Here is a 21,317-nt window from a genome sequence, read left to right as displayed (position 1 = left end):
GGAAAAAAAACAAGTATGACACAAACATTGGAATGTAGACACTGACTTAATCTAGTCTTTAAAAGCAGGCTTGTCAGTATAAAGCAAAAATTATGTTGCAATGGATGAGTTTGTTTTTTTTTAATCTATGAAAGCTTCAGATGCAATGTTGCTGTACTGCTTATTGTCACAAGAGGTCACAGAGGTTCTGTAGGTAAAATGTTCTATGTCAACTTCACAAAAAATTCACATATACAGTCAAATGGAGAAAAATGAATGCCAAAATTTAACAAAAAAAGGACAAACATTACACAAATATCCAACAATTCATAAACAAACATAATGTGTCTTGTAGCACAGGATCCTTGGCTGCCAAAATGTACACTGCAACTGGATTAAGGTTAGACTGAGGTTAAGTGGGTAAACAAGTTCCAGCGTGAGATGATCTCATGAAAGTACCATGGCTGATGTTCCTTGCAATCACACTGTTGTATCTATTAGTAAAATCTGCTGTATTTGCAAACCTTACTTGTATCTTGTTGTGTACGGTATTTATAGTTTGTTTAAGAATTGTAGGACATTTGTAAAACAAGTTATACTGTAATTTTCCAGCATGTGGGAAATATTATACTTTATTAATTATCCAAAGGAATAAAAAGTAATGGCACAATTCTCAAGCTAAGTGTCACAATGAGTGGCATCCCTCTTATCAGTATCATCACACTGGAATATTTCAAAGATTCTCTGGATCCTTGATGTCCTTTGGCCTACCCTTAAAGACGGCCCTCCTCACTTGAAACCACAAAAGTACCACTGCAAAATGTTGGTTTTGTAGTCAACTGACAATATCTATGTAGATTCTAATGGGTGCGTTTAGTCAGTGTTTTGCCTGAGGATCCATCGACAGCAAATGGCAGCCTCCCGGCAAAGGCATCCAGATTTTTGGCTATCTTGGTAGTTAAACTCATGATGCTGTTGGTCTCAATGGTTGATCGCATTTTTTCAATTTCCCAATGTTTCTTTTCTTTACATTTTGATCTTCATTGAGTATATCAAAGTGTGACAGACTAGGCAAAAAGTATCTTTGCATCCTGTAAAGACCAGCTGTAAAAAACTTCGTCTCACCTCCTGTGTTTATGAATGACCACAGCATCAAAACGATTATAAATCATTCAAAAATCCTGTCTTGACAATCAATAACTGTCTCTATTTGTATATTTACATTTGACAATTACAAAGTTCTCACTTGGAAATCTGTGGTCAATGAGTCCCTAACCACCAATACAATAGTAAATCAACATAGTTATGAGTGACCTTTAGGTTGTAATGGAAATGAGTATTTCAGATGAAAAACTAAATTAAAATTAAAGGTAGGGTTTACAATCAGTCCAAGGGCTCAAATACCCCTCTAACAGGGGCCCCAGGATTAGTGAGAGCAAAACGGCTTCATAACAACAAAAGAGCTTTTTTAACCAAGAGAGACTTATCCTATTTGGAATGAAATGGACTGAAATGACAATTATGAGTGTACAACAGAAAAAAAGCAAACCTTCTAAAACAAAGACAGTGTATAGATATGCAGAAACATAATTAAGTTTCATCATTCTATTCAGACCTTACCTTGTTCTTTCTTGAACTCATTTTCTGTCAGAAAGACTGGCATCATCAGCTCTCCTACCGGTGGCTGGATTGACACGAAGAACTTCTTGGTGTGAGTGCTGATTGAAAAAAAAAAAGTTAAAACCATAGCCCAATTTTTAGTGTTGAGAAGGCAGGGAAGCTAGAGTTTTGTTCTGACTCTGTAGATCAGAAAATGACACAGAGCCTGCATGAGAAGGCAAAGTGAGTGGCGCTCTTAGAGACCATTCATTTTAAATCACTTTCAGCGACCTTATAAAAAACATTTTCAATACACTTTTTGCAGACTAAATGTTCCATGCTATTTCTATGGAATACAATTATTCATTTATATTCATCGCTGTCACTAGGCAGAAATGCCATTTGATATTTGGGAATATCTCAAAAGCTGTGACTTAAAAGTATATCAACCTTACATCTTTACAATAATTATAATAAGAAGTCCATCCATACTTAAAATTTTATTAGTGTTTTAATTATTAGCAGTAAGGTAACAGCGTAAGACACAGAGAAATGATAAAACTAGCAAAATGAAGGTACTATCCCTCACCAGAGCTGAAAGTTGGCTGCCTGTGTTGAGTCACAAAAATCAATGCCCATCACCACAGTAGCACTCTCACCTGGTGGCAGCACCTCTGTAACAGAAAAACATTAGCATTACAATATACACAAAAGTGAAAAAAAAGGGAAAAAAGACCGAATTATAAATCAAACGTCTGAGAGCAAATTATCTGGTTTCTCTGTGAAAGATGGGTTCTGCAGGACAGAATATGCCATATATGCTATGAAATGCTAATATGTGGTTGCTTTTATATGACAGCAGTAGGTCAAGACCATTAATCAAAGACACTGACTCTCCCAAAAACAAGGAAAAAAGATACACAGCTGGTACTACTCTTATGGTCAATAAACAAAGACTTCACAATCACAGTTACCCAAAAATCACCACAAAAAGGTCACTGTTTAGGGACTTAAACTTACTTCAAGTAAACTTCAGGACAAAAGTTTCAATGGCACAATTCAAGTCAGTTTTTATACAATGAATTATCCTAATATTGGCGCATTAATAATATTGAATTAAAGGTCAAAAGAGCTCATGCTGTAAAGACAGACCAATCTCCGGGAACTCTTTGATCCTCATGCCAGACAGCAGTTTGGGTTCCTCCATGTGTAGGTTCTTGGTCTCAGAACTGGTGTTATTGGTGAACTGGATCTGGACAGCCACCATGTGTGGGTCAGGTCCAAAGGGTTGTCGACTGAAGCAGTACTCCACTGCTAAACCCTCCCCAGTTATACGGTGCAGAAGCTCATAGGTCTTCACTGCTCCAGAGGGGGCGATGGTCTGAGTAGACACAATGATGCGACATTTTAGTCCAATCAAACTGAACTAGACTATGTAAAAATTCTCTTTGCATTTCACAGAAAACAGTGCAGATAAATAACTCATGTAAGAGGGAGGAGACAACCACTGTTTAAAAGCAAATAGTGGAAAAGCAAATGATAATCTACACGTGCCTGCTAAAAAATGACTTTTGAACTATGAGGTATGCCTGTTGATTTTTTATTATTTTATAAAGTGATTGAGTGCAGCGTAATGGAGAATGAAGGTCACAAGAATGCTTTCAAACAGTTCAAAGCAAGATTCAATATAAAATACCTAACATAAATATGCACACAGTAGAGAAGAGTTTAGCAGACAGAGGAATTTCTCATTTACCGTAGGATTCATGACTGTGTCTGTCAAGGACAAACCCTCCAAGTCTGTCACCAAGCTGTTGGACAGGAAGTTGTTGACTGGAGTCACTTCAATGGGCGTTGTTTCAACTAGGAGAAATCAGGGTTTGTCATTATCAAAGGCAAAACAAATGGGCCATAATTGTAGTTTTAGTCATAGCATTTTTTTTTGGTTTGTTTTTTATTATCATTTCCTTGAAATGAACGACTTAACAGATTTAAGGATTTTCCTTACAGTCATCAAGATCTAGAAGAGAAATTTCCTTCTTCTCTTTCTTGCTCTCTTTTTTGGTTTGCTTTGGAGGCGGTTTTGATGCAGGTGCCTAATCACAGAATAGTAGGCATACATATCTCAGACACTGACTGTGCATTTTGTGTAATGTTTATTTGTATATGAGGAATGTTTTTTTTTTCTTTTATGTGCCAGTGTGTCAGTGCGTCTATGTGTCCCAGTCTCTGTGGGAGGCCCACCTTCTTTGTCTTCTTACTGTCTGTCTCTGACTCTGACTCCTCTTCTGACTCGGACTCTGACTCACTACTCTCTGACTCACTTTCCTCCTCTTCCTCACTCTCTGACTCTGAGCCACTCCTCCTCTCCTTGCTCTTCCTCACTCGTTTCTTCTGCTCTTCCCCACTGCTCTGTTCACTGAGAGAAAAAAAAATCAGTCAGCACTCAAAGAATGATACAAAAGCATACTATAAAACAACTTTAAAATAGCTGTAAAACAAACATGTTTTCTGACAACTGTGACACGGCTTTTCAAAGTTTTTCACTAAGTCTGTAACTGAAACACTCCGAAAGCTTGTGTCTCTGTATTTCAGTGGATTACAGTTTAGTTAAGATTACAGTTAAATTAAGATTACCTCTCTGCACTTTCCTGTAGGGATTTCTTTGCTTTGCTTTTGTCAGGTCTTTTCTTTCTCTTTTTCTTTTCTTCCTCCTCGTCCCGTTCTTCTTCCTCAGATTCAGAGTCCTCTTCGCTCTCCTCGCTCCCAGACTCAGACCCACTCTCCTCGCTGCCACTGCCACTCTCACTGCCGCTCTCCGAGGCGCTGCCCGAGTCGGATTCTGGAATTTACCAGAGAGTAAAGTCACAGGGGGAGTATTTTTATAAATCATATTTTCTTCATGGTGGAATCATATTGATCCATGGTGGAATTTTTCAATCTAAAATTTTGAGGTGTAAACATGATAAAGCCAACATCTGAGTCAAGGCTAAAACTACTGTTTGTACAGATGTTTGTGGACCACAATCTCAAACAGCTAAACTGAATAGATATGTCTTTGTTGGTGTAACATAAGATTTTGGTATGCCGTAAGATGTAGAAACACGTTGGTTGAAACCAGAAGGCTGTTCTTACTTTGCAGGTTTCATCACTTTGGACTTCTTAACTGATTGTTAGCATGTCACATTCTAAAGAAAAAAGCACTTGAGTAGTTTAGTGCCAGGTAGCACGATAACCCGGTGTCCATGGTTACCACTGTCAGCTGATTCTGTGGGGCCTGACTCGCCCTCAGAGTCTGAGTAGAATGGTTTCTCCACTTTTTTATCTTTCCTCTTCTCCCTGCTGGTACATTTGGTCCATTCAGGAACCTGAAGGATGATAACAGGGATGCAGTCAGTCTCCAAAGCCAAAAGCAGCAGGTGATTTTTATAGTGTAAGATAAAGGGAAGCGATCAGTGGCCATGAATGCTTCTTCCCTCTGCAGCACTATCCAATTCAAATGAAGCCAAAATTATCACGACAACATCTGTTACTGTCTGTAGGCTTAGATGTATTTTGCTTCTATTTTTCCATTCTGCAGTTTCACTGCATGAGGTGATGGATTCATGGTCACACTTGTATTTACAGTAAGCTGGAAGAATTCTCTTAACAGAGATCATATCCTTGAAATGTAACTCATGTCCTCCTGTTCAGAGTAAATCAACAGCTTTTGACAGTGCCTTACTGATGCTACTTCAAAGGGGTTATAATCACTCTTCGATTCCAGGAGGACACTTCACACTTTCAAAGATATTAAGCCTTAAAGAGCGTTACAGAGAAGATGAAGAACTTTTTTTGGGGGGGGGGGGTATTTTAATGCTGAGCTAAGCACAGTACAGCTGCTACGCTTGGGTGCGAAGAAGCAGTTCACTTGGGAGCTACAATTTGTGACTCAAAGAGGCACGGCTCTTTGTTTACTAACTGACTCACGCTGGTTAAAGTCGTGACTCTTTCGAGGAGCCTAATAACCTGGCAGACGAGAAAGAAAAAGAATGGAATGGACGTGAGATGAGAAGAGTTAAGAAAAGAAAAGAAAAGAAAAGAAAAGAAAAGAAAAGAAAAGAAAAGAAAAGAAAAGAAAAGAAAAGAAAAGGTCAAAGGTACAGGCAAGTATTTTGGTTGCACTTTTAAAGAGACAAGGGTACATTAATTAGAGCATCACTCATAGTCCCATACACACAGGGCATAATTTTTAGTAGATCATATTTCAGGTACTGATATCTCTAACCAAAATGACTGAGAGGTTTGCAGATAAACCTTTACTGGTGCATTTGCAGTCAACTCTATTTCAGTCAAGTCAAACCATATTCTGTAAAGTGTTGGAAAAAAACAGAAAAACAAAGTATCTGCACAGTGCATTATTCTTACTTTGTGGCTCTTTCTAATATCAGATGCCATATGAGTGTGTGTGTGTCTGTGTGGCTCTTCCTAATATCAGATGCCATATGTGTGTGTGTGTGTGTGTGTGTGTGTGCATGTGTGTGCGCGCGTGAATGTGTGTGCCTGCATGCGTTTGTGTGCACTCCAATCATGCTTGTCATGACAGAATATGATAGAATATAAAAATAAATTCCTCTACACAACATATAAATCACTCCACTTGTGGGGAATGGTTTAAAATTCAGTTACTGAATTGCTGACATACTCCCTTGTGACTTATTAACTTTCCTCCAATGTTTTCAGTATCTTTTATTTTACCCTATTACTCAACTGTTTCTGGTTACAAAACAGATTGGAAATGTCAAATCTGTTTTGCAGATGTTAAGGAGATGTGGTAGCATCCCCAAGCATCTGACACGATCAGCACCGCAGTACTGAACAAAACTTACAACTTAACACTATAGCAATGGAGGTGCAACATAAATGGAAGGAGTCCTGGGGCAAGACAGTACAACCAAGGGGCAGATGAATCTCACAATAGCAGATTTCAGTGTGAAAGCATTTGGGCCAAACTAGGAAGGGAAACACACACACACACACACACACACACACATGCACTCACACCTCAGCAGTGGAAACAAATAAACACCACACTAGAGGGGCATAAACCCTGACACGCGCTTCTTTAAAATTTGCCTTGACACTCTTCTCTTGGTTCCCTGACGATCTCTTGCTTTTCTAATGCGAGACTAAAAAAAGAGACTAAAAGAGACTGTCTAACTGTCACTTCTTTCCACATCTGTGGTCCCCTAGAAGCAACACAGTCTACCCAATTTGATCGGCTCTGTAAACATATTAGGATATACACAGACTACCTCATAACTTTACGTTTTACACTAAAACATCACACTACTGTATTTGCTTTTTGAACCATCCCTCAGGGTCAATAAAAAAATATACGGGACCACAAAAATAAAATGCAACTACATTATTGTGGTGAAGTCCAGCTGTCCCTAAAGTCTAATCCCTCAGCTTTCCTGTCCAATCAGTGGCAGAAATACAGACAGGAGGAGAGGAGAGGAGAGGAGAGGAGAGACAGCAGAGAAAACACACTGCACTCCCGCTTCCACCTCTCGCCAGTCTCCTAGTAACCCGATTCGCCCTTCACTGGTGCTTATGACGTCCTCTAGCTGTGGACCAGGGCATAGAGAGAGAGAGAGAGAGGTCATGTGGTTAGAGATGGATACCGTAGAGGAGTTGGGTGGCGTGAGAAGGGGGTTCAGAAAGAGGGGCAGGACGGTGGAAGATATTACCAACTGACCTGGAAATCTGCATTGCTCATGGACAAAGAAAAAACAAACAAAACAAAACAAAACAAACACAAAATACTGGGAGAGTGAACATGAAATATCACAGTAAAATCAAAGGAAAAACTCAAACTCAAATGAAAGGCAAAGGGCAAGAATCTAGTCAAAAGACAAGTCCACTCCCGTATGAGAGGAACAAATTTTTTGATTTGATCCTAGCCCTCATTTGCCACATGTCATCATAAAAAAACAAACAAATGGCACATGCTTTAATAGGAATGACTAGTGGTGACAAAACATGTATGACACCTATAAGAAAGCTATGCACAGTCTACTCCTATGTCATGTGCCATTGTTTCATACAGAGTGACACTTGATATGAAGGCTGGATGGCTGGTGGGTGCTGCTCTCTGCCATGCAGCAGACGGGTGTGGATGTGACCCCTGAGGGCACTAAAAGAAAGGCTTGAGACACAAATACGGCCCCTGAATCTCAAGGGTAAAAATAATGGAGCCGCTTTATGGCAATGGAACCAAATTAGTTCTCTGCTCTTGCAAGCATAACATTCCTTCCATCAAACAGAATGGATATTGAAAGCCGGATATTGAAAAACTCACTTGTGTGACTAATATGAAGTAACTCTTCACTTCTATCGTTCTGCATTCTCAGAAAATACGCTTATCAATGTCATTTTACGGGTAATAAGAGCCAATAGAGAAGGATGCAAAGTGAGAATCTCTATGAAAGATGAGATGAATATTATGCTGATGGACCGCAGGAAAAACATTTTTAGAGGGAACGATTTTTTGGAAGTGATGATGGGGCACTCGTTTCGAATGGTGCTCCCTCTTGGGCGGAGCAGCACCCTGAAGGCCCCCTGCCCTAAGGCCTTGTCTCTGTCTGTTACTGTTCCCACTGCACGCACAGAATCCTTCACCTCCACGTTGCGCACGGAGGGATCTGGTGCCGACTCTGGCCAATCGGGCAGCTCCTGGTAGCCACCAGCCTTGGTGTTCAAGAGGTGAGACAGGGAGCCCAGCTGGAAGTGATCTCTGTCTGCAAGTCAAAGCACAAAAACCAGAGGCAGAATGAACAACAAAAGATTGACAGTCATGAGACATGCAAATATTCTGCTATGGAGAATGATGTTCACATTGAACAAAATAAGAGTGCAATAGTTCTTACAAACTTTGAGAAGTAGGTCTTTAAACTACATTTCCTAGTGTACTCTGGGGTACTCCAGAGCAGAGTTCAGTCCCAGAGGGTCACAGCCCCAGTCAACTATTACAGTCTCGGATTGACAGGAGAGTGAATACATCTGATTCCCAGGTAAAAATCAACCTCTGATAATGAGCTGAGGGATTTGGGAACACCTGCTCTAGATTAACAATGTCAAAGGCCCCAAAACTTGAAGAACAATGATAACCCATTTCAAAACAGCAAGAAAACCATTTGCAAAATTACTGAATCTTATTTCATCTTCATTTAATAGTTCAGTGTTATTTGTTTGACCCTATTGTCAAATGCAGTGCCGAAAAGAGAACACCATAAAACAGGATGGCCGAGTATCATTGAAAATATAAGGTTTGTGTGAAATAATTTGGAGAACTTGTCTCACCTTTAAACGGAGACTCGAGGACAGGGGCAGGCTTCAGGGCGAGGAAGAGCTTCTTGGCGTACTTGCTCAGGGCGCCGCTCTTGTCTGTGGGCACAATGAGCTGGCGAATGAAGCGTGCCCGGTCGCGGATGTCATAGTTCTGGTCATATTTCGCCAAGTTGAGCACATACTGGGTAAGCAGTTTGGTCTGTATCAGAGAGAATGGAAAGAGAAACATCAAGTTAAAGGAAGACTGAAGTTTCTGGGGTCTTCATATCCGACCATGTGACTAATGTGAGTTTACAGATCATGTTTTTGTCTTGTCGAATTAGCAGGTACAGGGAAACCTTGTCCCAGCATAAATGCCCACACAAAGGAACAGGACTTCCCAGCTTTATATAAAGGTTAAATATTCAATATTCTGTTGTCAGGTATTATGTTCAATTCATCTTAAAGACTAAAAGATATTTGCCACTTTCTAAAGTAAAATACAAAATTCTGACAATAATGTATGTTCAAAAATGGTGGAAATCACTAAAAATTCCTCAGTTTTTGGGAGACTTAAGGAACAATGCCAATTACTAATTTTTTATCATCAACTCGCGTGAAAAGGCAGAATGACTATGACCAGCTGCGGTAAGTTCTCCATTCTTGACAGCAAATCCACTCAGGCACAGTAAAGGATGGCTAATTTGAAACTTAGGGACCTCCTGAGATGTCTCATTTACATGTTGACATTCATATGCTGGTGTAATTTTGTGGCAAAAAATACATTGGGTGTGACACTGTTGAGTGAACTGTTTGAGGTAAGCTTAATGAGGGACAGGTGTAGTGAGTCTGTGAACTTACTAATCTAAACATTTTAATATGTGAGCTCTCTCCAAAGACTGTGGAAGGATTTAGGGGCCTGAATTTCCACACCACTTTCAGACCATGACTTTCGTGCAGAGACAAACAACAGACCACAAAAGCATGTTTTATTTTAATAATACTGAATAAACATTCATTATTAACTTACTGGCAATGTTTGACTGTAATCCGATATTTATTTTCATTCCCAACAATGAAAAACAAACAGAGGTGTCCAGAGCAATTATAAATTTACATATGAAATAGTGACTGGTTCTTCATTTTACATAATAAATGTGGGTATTGGACCCATTTACCCTCTTAAAACTAGCCAATATGCATTACTGTAATCTAAATAGCGCTATTTTCCAAAAACATCTATATGCTGGGAGGTGCGTGGAAGCATACTATTTTTACCTCCGAGCCAGCACACCAACAATGACATTTTCATGAGTCACCCACTTCAAAGTTTTATCTTGCCATTATCAGGTTGTTTGTAAACAAAGAGCGAGCAAGCAGCCCAAGCTGTATCATTATTTTCTGCCTGCAAATGAGACCAAACTAGCAATTTCATAAACATCTGTCATACAGGCTACGGAATTAAACCATACATTTAGGACCCGAGGGAGTCTTAAGACAATATTTCATTATATGTCAAGTATTCATTAAGAATGGACCATCTCAGGATAGACCATACTTCTCCTACACTCTGCTCTCTTCCAGCCCTAATCTGACACACCTCAGTGTGGTATTTGGGTGTTCCTCAGCATCTTAAATTATCTTTGTCAGGAGCGTTTGTAACAGCTGTATCTCCTGATGAAAAGGATTGTTTATTTCTGCTTTAAGCCCTGAACTCAAACATTAACATGAATCTGAGGAAGGATGCATGCATCTCTGCACATACTTGTCTGTTTGAATATAGATCTGCTGATCATGGTCTGTTCAATATTAACCATATTTGGTAATATTACTGCTGTATTTCCTACTATTAAGTGTTTAATGATTAAAACATACTTGTTTGGAATTGGTTAGATAGAGCTTGGCCGCCAGGTTAATGATCTGCAGTTTGACAATGTCCTCCTCATTGGTGAAGGTCTTTGCCATCTTCCTAAGAACATCTGGGGCAATCTTGGGCACATGCTCACAGTACTCTCCTATCAGCCACAGGATGCTGGCTCGCGCCATGGGGACCTTGGTTAGGAGAAAAATGTCAAAGTCATGCATTTATGTGGAGGGTATTGGAATGGATATTGCAATATTCAAAACAAGTTTCCAAGGTATTGTTCTGAGTCATCCAGACTTCAAAGAACCTTGAGTGGCATGAGTGAAACTATTTTTGGACTGAAATGAAATACAGTTTGGGAAAAAATTGTAACGTAGGCAGGGCAGAGCAACCGAATGTGTCAAACCAATACTTCACTAAGGCCAAACAGGAGAACAACATTACGTCCAAATCTGTGGTGTACTGAGCTTCAAATGCAATTTCAAATTTGATGTCCTTTATCCAGCATAATTATTTTGCTCTCTGTAAATGAGTTCCCGATCGTGGGCTGTAGAAGAAGATTCCGACCTGGATGTTGTCAGTGAGCTTGGCCATGTGCTTGATGATGTCACTGTGCTGTTCAGGCTGCATCTGAAGAAGCTTCTTGATCACCACTACCGACTCTGCTACCACCAACTCTGCAAACACAGATTATTCATGATTCAAGAGTTTTATATTACCACAAACCTCAGTGTCTAATCGAGAACGGACCACATTCTTCTGTGACCTGCTATCAAACCTGACAGCTCTGTATATGTTTTAGATATATACCACTGTCTTACATCACCCACTGTTTTCTCTTTCTTTTCCATGACTTACACTTACCTTTATGAGAGCCAAATAAATATCTGCACTTTTGTTAGCAGTGCTACAATTTGGTGTCATTCAGTCAATGTAGAGCAGTACTCTTGGGGAGAAGGGACACCAAGTTTTTTTGGAAACAAGGACCACAAGGAACTGACCATCGCGGTTGGAGAGTAGCTGAACCAGGCCATTAAGGCAGGTATCCCTCACTTCGCCAATGTTGGTGGCACAACGACCAATGGCCTGGATGGTGGCAGCCACAAAGTCCTTGTCCATACTTTTAATATAAGTCTACACGACAGAAAAGAAGATATACTTTAAGCTTCAAAATGCTTCTCTGAGGGATAACAATTTCACCGTAACCACATAGTCAATAACATTACTGTTGCATAGCAATTAAGCTTGATTTCTTTGAGGCTTTCATCACCTCCAAACCTTGCAACTCGTTCTATACCATTAACAGCACTCATAAGTCATGGAGTATGCTCTAAATATGCAAACAGTTTTGGTCTTGCACTTCAAGAGCGACTTGCCTGAAACTCCCGCAGTATAGTAGATATGTTTGTCTCATTTGCCAGGTTTGTCAAAACCTCAAGCTGTAAAATGAGAGAAACAAATCGTGCTGCAAAACACTTTTTCAAAATGTCAAACATAATGTAAATATAATTGCTGACAATCAACTACGACAACAGCTGCTAATGATGGAAATGACTGTGGTCGATAGATGCTACTACAAGCATAACATGTTGAAGCATAGATTTGGTAGCTTCAAACAAAGTGAAGCATTTATTACAACTAGTTTAGAGTCATATGTGATCACCTTAAGGACTTTGATCTGGGTTGGATCTGTAGAGCGGATGTAGAAACTCTTCAGATAAGGCTCAAACATACCCTGAATACACAATGAAACCAAATACAATAAAAAAAAATCATTGCACTTTCACAAAAAATGACTTGTCAAGGTTGGCAAAATGCACCAAATTATATCTTTAAACCAATTGTAAAATACTGCAGTTTCAAACATGCTTGTCTCTGAAGTCTGCTGCTACAAACATGCTTGTCTCTGAAGTCCGCTGCTACAAATGACATCAAATATTTTAGGCTCTCCACATACAGCATATTAAGGATTTTGAACTTGAAATGCAATTTAATGATGCAAATACAGGAAGTATTGGAACGTATTGTAATTGTAGATCTGATAACTCACCCTTCTCTTGATGGTCATGGTTGCAACATTCTGTAGGACAACATATTGGACTTCACTATGGAAAAGAGTATTAATATTCAGTGACATATATTCAGTGACAAAGTCCAAGAGCTAAAGGTAAAAACAGATCATTGCATAAAAATGCCACATGGAAATTCATAGAAATTACTAGACTTCAATAACTACAGCTACAATGATTTGGACCTGAGACCTCATGGTTAGCTTTGTTCACCAGTCATTAAGGATCTTCAGGTCAGCAAAAAGCACTGTCATATGAACCAGGAATACCATACCACCTTCTAGTATGTGTGTCATCACAGTTCCATGTACAATTAAGTAATACCCCCAAAGAGGCTCTTGCATAAAGAATTGTCTGTTCCCTTTGAGATCACTGACCTGTGACTCCTCATCAGCCGGACTAGAGCCTTAGCAATGACGCCCACCTCTGCCTTAGGCGCCAAATGGAAGTACAGTTGAGCCACAGCCATCACCACCTACGTGTAGGGAAGACACATAGAAACTGAGAAGAGAGACAAAAAAGAACAGAAGCAGAAAAGAGAGTGAAAGAGGTGGAAAGAGACAGAGGGAGAGAGAGATAGAGAGTTGGTGATGGACTCACTGCTGCATTGCGGCTCTGGAGTAGTGGTTTGGTATTTCTCAACAGTAGCCGGTGGTCAGGGTCCATGACATAAGGCTTCCTCTTTGCCAGCGCAGCTGCATCGGCTTTCTCTTCTTTCCCCTCCTCATCATCGGAGCCATAAAAGGCTTTCTCTCCACTCTCCTCCAAAAGAGATTCCTGCATTGCCGAAACACGGGACAGGGAGTTTAGAGGAGATGAAGAAAAAGACATGCATTCACACGCTACAACAAACATGTAAACACATCAACACACACACACACATATACACACACACAACGGGGTTGATGTCAATTCAGTTTCAAATGTACAAGTTCATGGAACACACACACACACACAGTACTAAAACTGACATGCTGGCATATGGGTTAGACTCACGTTGATATTAGGGTTGAGGAACTGGGTCCTGGCGTAGCGTGTGAGCATGTTAATGATAACCACCTGGCCCCACTCCTCCACATCAATCAACAGGTTACACAGCTTACGGTAGTTCTTATGGATCAGGTCAATACGTTCTGGACACACCTCCTCAAAGGCCATGACAACACTGCCAGCGACCAACTAAAGAGAACAGAGCCGTGATTTACAGTGAAGATAACACAATCAAGCTTTTGTAAAGCTAAGTTAAAGCTAATGCACAGAGACACAATTAATTTATTTGAGTGGCTGAGGACTAAACCACTCCATGGCATGTTTCCCATATCTAACTGAGACATATGATTGCTTGACAAACTGAGTGATATTTCATAAAGTGAGCTAAAAAAATATTATCCATATTTGCACATAGTGTAAGCTAAATCAAGCACACATAACATAGGGTGTTCTTATGTGCCCCCCCCCCAGTATACATATATGTGTGTGTGTGAGTGTGTGTGTAAATGTGTGCATGTCTTTGTAGCCGCCTTGTTTGTGTGGACACCTCTGAAGAAAGACTGTACTCTCAAGAATCATATTTATGATTAACTGAATAGTGATCTGCTAACTGATAAATTATATAATTTTCAATATTTTCTTTTCAAAGTGAGAGGTCTTGGTGTTTTGACCTACATACTGCTTGTATCTAAGGGCATTACAATGATCCTCTTAAATAAATACAATATTCAGTGAAAAGCATTTTTAGAGTACACCGTGTTAACAACTAGCACAATGTTTTAGTGATTTGTCATAGACCCACTTACTGTGGTTTTGTCAGCAAGCAACTTCTCAATAACCTCAATCAGCTGATCCTTCTGCTCAGGGTCCAGACTGCAAAAGAAACGATTGGACCAGATCTACTGTGAGCTTAAACAGGTTACAGGAAAACAGGAGACACTTCACACCACAGTACTTCACACATACATATTTAGGTATTTGAATAATTTACCTTTAGCTGACACAAAACCAAACAGGATAGCCAAAGGAACATTTTGGGGGTGCTAAGACATGGATTGTCTTAACCAGGGTCCGATGAGTTGTTTTATAATAATGTTTGTTATCAGTCCTAAATAAAGTAAAGGGGGCAGAGGGTGTACCTGTAGAGTTTAGGGATGGCATGTGCTGCTGTCTTGCGGACATAGGGGGACATGTCAGATGCGGCCTCTTTGATGGCCAGCATCATAATGGGCACGATGATGGTCACCCTTATACTGGAGAGCACACGAAGGGCACTGGCTCTTATCAACTGGTTTGGGTCCTGAGAGAGAGAGAGAGAGAGAGAGAGTGAGAGAGAGAGAGAGAGAGTGCTGATGGATGAATATCAGAACTCTTTCATACCTGCACAATCATTTTCTCTAAAAAAAAAAAAAATGCTAGCATTATCAGTAAATGTTTCTGTCTTTTATAATCTACGAGGCAGCAGCTGTGCATCAGGAAGAGATAAAAAGACTCTGGAATAAACAGTTGTTCCTCCCCCTTTATCTTCTGCATTCAAATATAGGTTGCAACGCACTCCAAATGTAAACATTAACAGAGCAAAATGCCCTAGGGAATGTGCTGATTCTAAAAAAAAAAATATGTTGAAGACATCTGATGCCTGTTAAGCAGACAGAAACACCAGTTTCATGCCCAGTATGTTGTATTTTTGGCCCTTAATAAAATGTTGATTTGAAGAAGATGGATTTTCCCCCAGGATCCACATACCAAATCGATTGTTTGAAACATACAGAAATGTCTCAGAAATAACTCATTCAACACAAAAGCAGAATCCTTCACATACAAATAAACATTATTCATCAATACATGTAAACCACCACTGTGAATGAGAGGAGAATAAAGAGAAGCACACACAGAGACCCACTGCGAACCACTTTCAACAACCAAATAAGAAAAAAGATATAGTTAATCTGTTGCTATGCACCTTTAGATCTTTCTAATACATTCATGCTTTTGCACTAAGGCCTTTTTAAGCCTCAAAAGCTGTGATGTGTATTGTATTGACCTTTTATCTTTATATTAATTATTGTAAGAGGTGTTCCTTGTAGGTTTAAAGTGTTCCTTGTTATATTACTGTCAAACACTGCAGACCTGTGCGCGTCATTTTGGGTTTAGAGTTTTTATCCTTAGCTGTACCACAAAGTCCACAGGAAAACAACAGACAATGCTCCCTTTGGTAAATGAGTCAAAAACAGCCCACTCACCCTCTCTCACTCCATGTCCCCTCTCCCTCTCTCACTCCATGTCCCCTCTCCCTCTATCATTCAGCTGTGGTGACTGATAGTCAGGCCACTATGCGTGACAGGGTTAACTGAAACATCTCTTCCTCCAAGCATGTTATGCCACTTAATGATATCACACAACTCGCAGTGTAGAAAAATGAGTGACTGGCTTCAAAAAAGTATCACATATGCTTATAAATCTCTGGATGCAAATTAGTTCAGCTAATTTGGACTTCCCTGGTTCGTATTTTTGGATCAGAGACAAAATGAAGGCGTACTTGCTCACTCAGTGCTTTGCCGTGTCTGTAGGAAGCTGAGAAGTGGTGGCTAGTCTTCTGCCACACAGCTAACAAACAGCCGGATACTGAGTCATTGTAATCTAATAATGACACAGACAGCGAATGACACAGTGGATCAATTCCCAGCATCCTCGCTGGGTTCTGGTACAGAGGACCTTCAACTTATAGTCTTTAATAATGAGCTATGAGCTGCCATTCTTCAGACATCTCTGACTCTCTTTCAACCCTGGCACCAACTCAGCCACAATTTCCATTCAATTCTTTTTTCTTTTCATTTTTTTTTACTGCAGCAAACGTTGTGCTATCATGAACAGAAAGCATGTGGGTTTTTTTCTTAATATAAACACATTTTGTTGTTAATGTGCTACTATTTTTTGACATTTTAACCTGGCACTGTTGGTTTCTTTATGGTAAATTAAACAGGATGAATCTTCCGTCATGATGAATCATTTCATGCTTGGAAATAGTTCTTTTAAAATAGTGAATAGCCTCTCATTCTAACGAGGAACATGACTGGACATCTTGTCTGAATTCTTACAGAAAAACCCTAACTAAAGAACAAACACTGTGCAGTTAGGCTCCCATAGACATATACTGAAAGATAAGAGCATGGATTTTTCACCCATACTGCCTCTAGAGGGAGATTCTTTCCCATGTTTCATCAGCATTCAGAGCCGGGGGTCCAATGACTGTGCATTTTATTTTTAAGTGTACCAGATGACACTATAATCTAGGGTAAGATCTGCAATTGCGTTTGTCTGACCAGAGAAGAGACCAGGTACAGTCTTTGGAGCTGCTTGTCAAAAACCTTTGTTGACAAAGTCGGTGACATATCACCTGAGGTGTGACATACAGTACCCAGAACAACAGACTCTAGCCTCAGAAAACAAACAAAACCAATCAGCATTCTGGAGCTATTCTGATAATCTGTTCTTAAAGCCTCCAGTTAAAGAGGGAGACTGGGGAATAATGATCCAGTATGTGTGTTAAGGGAGAGAAACCTTAAACACAGTGGTTCCAGGTGTGCCAGTGAATATGTACATGCACTTGACTGTGCTTGGAGATACATTCCCATTGAGTCATACACTTGAAGAGATCCAATGTGCCACAAAAGAGACATCACTAATAGATGACTTACTGCGCTGCAAGTCACCTGAATGATTTAGTGTTGCCATCAAAACCCTGCTCTCTGTCTCACTGAGCATTGACCAGCTGATAGACTGATTGTGAGAGAGGGATAGAGGGATAGAGGGATGGAGAAAAAGTGAGGGGGAGAGAAGGAGAAAGAGAGAGACATAGAGGGACAGCATGATAAAGAAAAAGAGAGAGAGAGACAGACAGAGAGAGAGAGAGAGAAAGAGGCAGTGGCAGTAGAAAGCGACCCATGACCATTAGCCAAAGAGAATTGGCAGAAGCAGCATACAGCAGATGGTCGAGCATGGACAGGGTCTAAAATGACTCAAAAAACCTCCCACCACCCAGGTGTATTTGTTGATATACATTTGTTATCAACACTAGTGATACCTCGGTGATTCTACACCATACAAGGGAAATTACCACTGGCTCCCAAATGTGGGTGCTGGGGAAAGACATTGTGATATCAGCTCTGTTTACTTAAACCTGACTGCATGTCCATACGTAATGATGTCACTAATCTCACTGTGCAAGTGTTGATGCAATCACACCAAACAAAAATGTGTGATGCTGTTTTTCACAAGTCTGTATAGGAGGAGAGACTTCAATCTTTCATTCCGGTCAAGACCAATTGTAAGCCTGGATGGCACAGGCTGTGGTTCAGAGATAAGACTGAGGGAAGTGTAGAACCATCTCTCCGCATTCAGTCTCACAGATATGAATCAGTACAGAACTGTCAGTCAGCAAGAGCCGTATGATAACTTTACATAAAAATGAAAACAACCGTGGAAACTTTGAATTTTACGCTAGGTTAACAAGAGTTATGGTTATTTGTTCACATAAATATTCCATAATCAGTAAATAAAATGAGCTACAGTAATTGCTTGGGAAACCTCCTGACAACTGACCTTCAGTCCACGTTGGAAAGTGGATATGGAGAGCAGTGCCAGGTCCTGCTGCTCTTCAGCATAGCGTACCAGGTACACATACACCAGCTTCTTTACCTGACAGAGCACACAACACAGGGCTGTGAGTGACACCACAGGGTTAAGTACTGGACTCTCTAATGAAGACTGGCCTAAGGGACCTTCTGATCCTCTGTATAGGACTTTGATGACTCAACAATCTAATATAAACACATTTTCTTCAATATCATTTTGAGCATGACTGAAGATGTAGTCACATTCTTAGTATAGTTTGTACTTTGAACTATTTTACAATGTTAGGCAGATTTTGTTGTAGCTTTCGAATGAATCAGATTGTTTTAATACGCTTTTACTTGTGCTAAAGAACTCACCTCAATATTCTTACATGCCACATTCTTTACTACTGCAGGGAAAAGGTCTGATGCGTTTTTACCTCTGGCAATCATCTGTATTGGAACACACACACACACACACACAAAGAGAGAAAGAGAGAGAGAGGGAGCACGATCAATTATATTTTAAACATGTCATTTAAATAGGTGAACCCACTTACATGGAAATGAACTAGAATAATGCAGAAGGCAAAGGCCCTGAATTGACCAGAACAGACACTAACTGTACAATACAGTACATGAGTATTTCCTCATCCTGTCCCTGGAGGCCTTGTTCTAACTCACCTGCTTCATCTAATCAGGGTCCTGATTATCAGCTGAAACTGAATCAAGAAGACTGCTGAATGTTTCTTACAGCACACAGAACAATGCACCACAAAAACACTGTGTTCTGTTTGGTATGAACTGAGAATGGAGTTTAAGGTGGCTGTCAGCAACTGAAATAAAGCTAGCTATGACAGAAAATGGGCCCCTTGGTTAATGAGTCTGCTAGCCCCTCTCCAGCTACCAGGCTGATGGATGGTGAATGGAAGGCTGATCCTGAGGCAGCTCACGAAGGCCAACTCAAGCTCTTTATTTCTCCTCCTTCATCCTCCTAGTCTAAAATTGAAATCAGAATCAAACTTGTAGAACCTTCTCTTTGCTAAATATTTCAGACGCTAGCGCTCTTCTACGGTGCTCGGAAACTGACACTGATAATGAATATTTAACACCTGTCTGTGTATTCTCGCCCTCTCCTGCAGCCCAACAGAAGGCTCCTTGTCATGGTGATAGGGGGCTGCTTAGCAGCATAACTATTCAACTTTGCAAAACAAAGCATCTGTAGTGAGGTATATATTCCAGCCCATATGTTTTTGTCTCATAAGAGTAGGCTATGAACCACATTCTGAATTCAAGCGAACCCACAGCGTGATTAAGGCGGGACTGAAACCGGATAGTGGAAACTGAATGGAAACTAGATAACGTTAGGTCTCTGAACACAAGGCTAATGTTTTAATGTCACTGTATAAAATGTAAATGATCTCCCCCTAAGCATGTGACAATCTTTGTATATTGCATACACGTATGTTATGTAGCTGTATAACAGCAATTACCTATTTGGTTTTGGGATTCTGCACCTGATCTCGGAGAGTTCCAGTCACTATAAACTGACCGAGGCCAGGGCTGCCCTACCTTAAAGAAACACGGATATGTCTGTTTTCCCTGGGGATTTAATGAACAATATATTTCTGTGAGCAGCTACAATGGTGCTAAAAGGATATTGTTACACTGAGAAAATGCAAAAACTGATTACATCTGAGCTGTCACTGCACATATCAACTCAGCTGACTGAGGACGTCTGCAAGGGCAGCTGTGATGGACGCTGAAGGGTTTTGTTTAGTTTGTTTATTTTTCTTTGAAGAACAATTTTGTGCTGTTGTTATAAATGTGTACAAAACATTTTGTCCGTAATCCTTTAGAGGATTTTATGACATTGACCTGAAAAATAGAAACAAACAAAAGATGAAAGAAAAAATGATAAAACTAACACATACAATAGGCCCCTATGGACCAAATAAGAGAAAAAATAGAAACGAATCACGTAACATAGGCACAAGTGAGACAGAGGCCTGGTGCTGTATACAGGAAGACAGGACAGGTCTGTGTGTATAATCTGTTTCTCTGACTGCAACCTTTCTACTAAAAGACCCTTAAAAACCAGACTGCACACCCAATTAAAGGCACTGTCTCACAGAGCAGAGATGCATCCTATATCTGAGATTAATAGCTCAAACCCCAGCTGTGGCACATTGGCCAACTGTCTTTTTTTTTTTTTCTACATCACTGCAAGCCAGGGTTTCCAGTCTTTTGGGTTTCCCAGTTGCACTGAGATACTGGATTTTTATTGACATCCATGATAAAATATACAACGTATACTTAAAAGTAAGCAACTCACTAATCTGTTGGAAAGACTACATGAGAGTGGCTAACATTGTCCTCTGAGGCATTTTTAAGTGGTTGGACACATTGACCTACGTATTAGTCAATGCAAATGTCTGGCAATGGCCAACTATGTGCTTGTGTGTCTGTTTTTTTAGACTCTTCATACATGCTGCAAAGAGAATAAACAGTCCCTAGTATGATGCAGTTATGAAACACTACTTTGGGCAGCCAACCTTTTCATGGCTTTACGAACAGGCTCAAATTTAGTTAATATTTTATGGGGTGTCCGTGGGCTCACAGACAGTTGTCTGCTCCTGTGCAAGTCTACTCTGACCAGATTAAAAAAACAGGTAACTCAGGAAAGACATGTTGACATATCCTTACTAAAAAATGAGGAATGGGATACAACATGATACTGAGATGCTTATCATACACTGTAGTTTTCTTGATTAAATTATAATGTCTAAATTGTAGAGCACTTCGTTCTGATTACTGAACATTAGTTTGTGGTGGAGATGCTTCATGTGGTTTTAAGTTCTAACAGATAAGCAGGGATGGCAGAAAGGCATA

The 21,317-nt window shown here is 40.1% G+C and overlaps 1 protein-coding gene across 4 annotated transcripts in view; it reads right to left on the bottom strand.

Annotated features, from left to right (window-relative positions):
- Positions 1-21,317, bottom strand: part of ap3b2 (adaptor related protein complex 3 subunit beta 2) — a 39,931-nt gene that overhangs the window by 2,227 nt on the left and 16,387 nt on the right. Inside the window, exons 3-26 of one of the 4 annotated variants that reach the window (XM_030777522.1) lie at positions 18,804-18,878; positions 18,415-18,510; positions 14,952-15,112; positions 14,619-14,685; positions 13,819-14,001; positions 13,423-13,599; positions 13,200-13,297; positions 12,804-12,858; positions 12,417-12,488; positions 12,130-12,192; positions 11,755-11,887; positions 11,321-11,430; positions 10,765-10,941; positions 8,923-9,109; positions 8,230-8,360; positions 4,832-4,946; positions 4,216-4,420; positions 4,144-4,153; positions 3,823-3,972; positions 3,587-3,674; positions 3,335-3,441; positions 2,731-2,959; positions 2,168-2,252; positions 1,595-1,697 (exon numbers count right to left, since the gene is read on the bottom strand). In XM_030777522.1, coding sequence (XP_030633382.1) covers positions 1,595-1,697; positions 2,168-2,252; positions 2,731-2,959; positions 3,335-3,441; positions 3,587-3,674; positions 3,823-3,972; positions 4,144-4,153; positions 4,216-4,420; positions 4,832-4,946; positions 8,230-8,360; positions 8,923-9,109; positions 10,765-10,941; positions 11,321-11,430; positions 11,755-11,887; positions 12,130-12,192; positions 12,417-12,488; positions 12,804-12,858; positions 13,200-13,297; positions 13,423-13,599; positions 13,819-14,001; positions 14,619-14,685; positions 14,952-15,112; positions 18,415-18,510; positions 18,804-18,878 — 2,877 coding nt within the window. Of the gene's footprint in view, positions 1-1,594; positions 1,698-2,167; positions 2,253-2,730; positions 2,960-3,334; positions 3,442-3,586; positions 3,675-3,822; positions 3,973-4,143; positions 4,154-4,215; positions 4,421-4,831; positions 4,947-7,127; positions 7,188-8,229; positions 8,361-8,922; positions 9,110-10,764; positions 10,942-11,320; positions 11,431-11,754; positions 11,888-12,129; positions 12,193-12,416; positions 12,489-12,803; positions 12,859-13,199; positions 13,298-13,422; positions 13,600-13,818; positions 14,002-14,618; positions 14,686-14,951; positions 15,113-18,414; positions 18,511-18,803; positions 18,879-21,317 lie in introns of all 4 variants that reach the window. The other 3 variants (XM_030777531.1, XM_030777538.1, XM_030777547.1) reach the window with 3 other exon arrangements.

Source organism: Chanos chanos, chromosome 1 (genome assembly GCF_902362185.1).
Source record: "Chanos chanos chromosome 1, fChaCha1.1, whole genome shotgun sequence".
NCBI lineage: Eukaryota > Metazoa > Chordata > Actinopteri > Gonorynchiformes > Chanidae > Chanos > Chanos chanos.
This window is presented reverse-complemented; position numbering and strand designations above follow the sequence as displayed.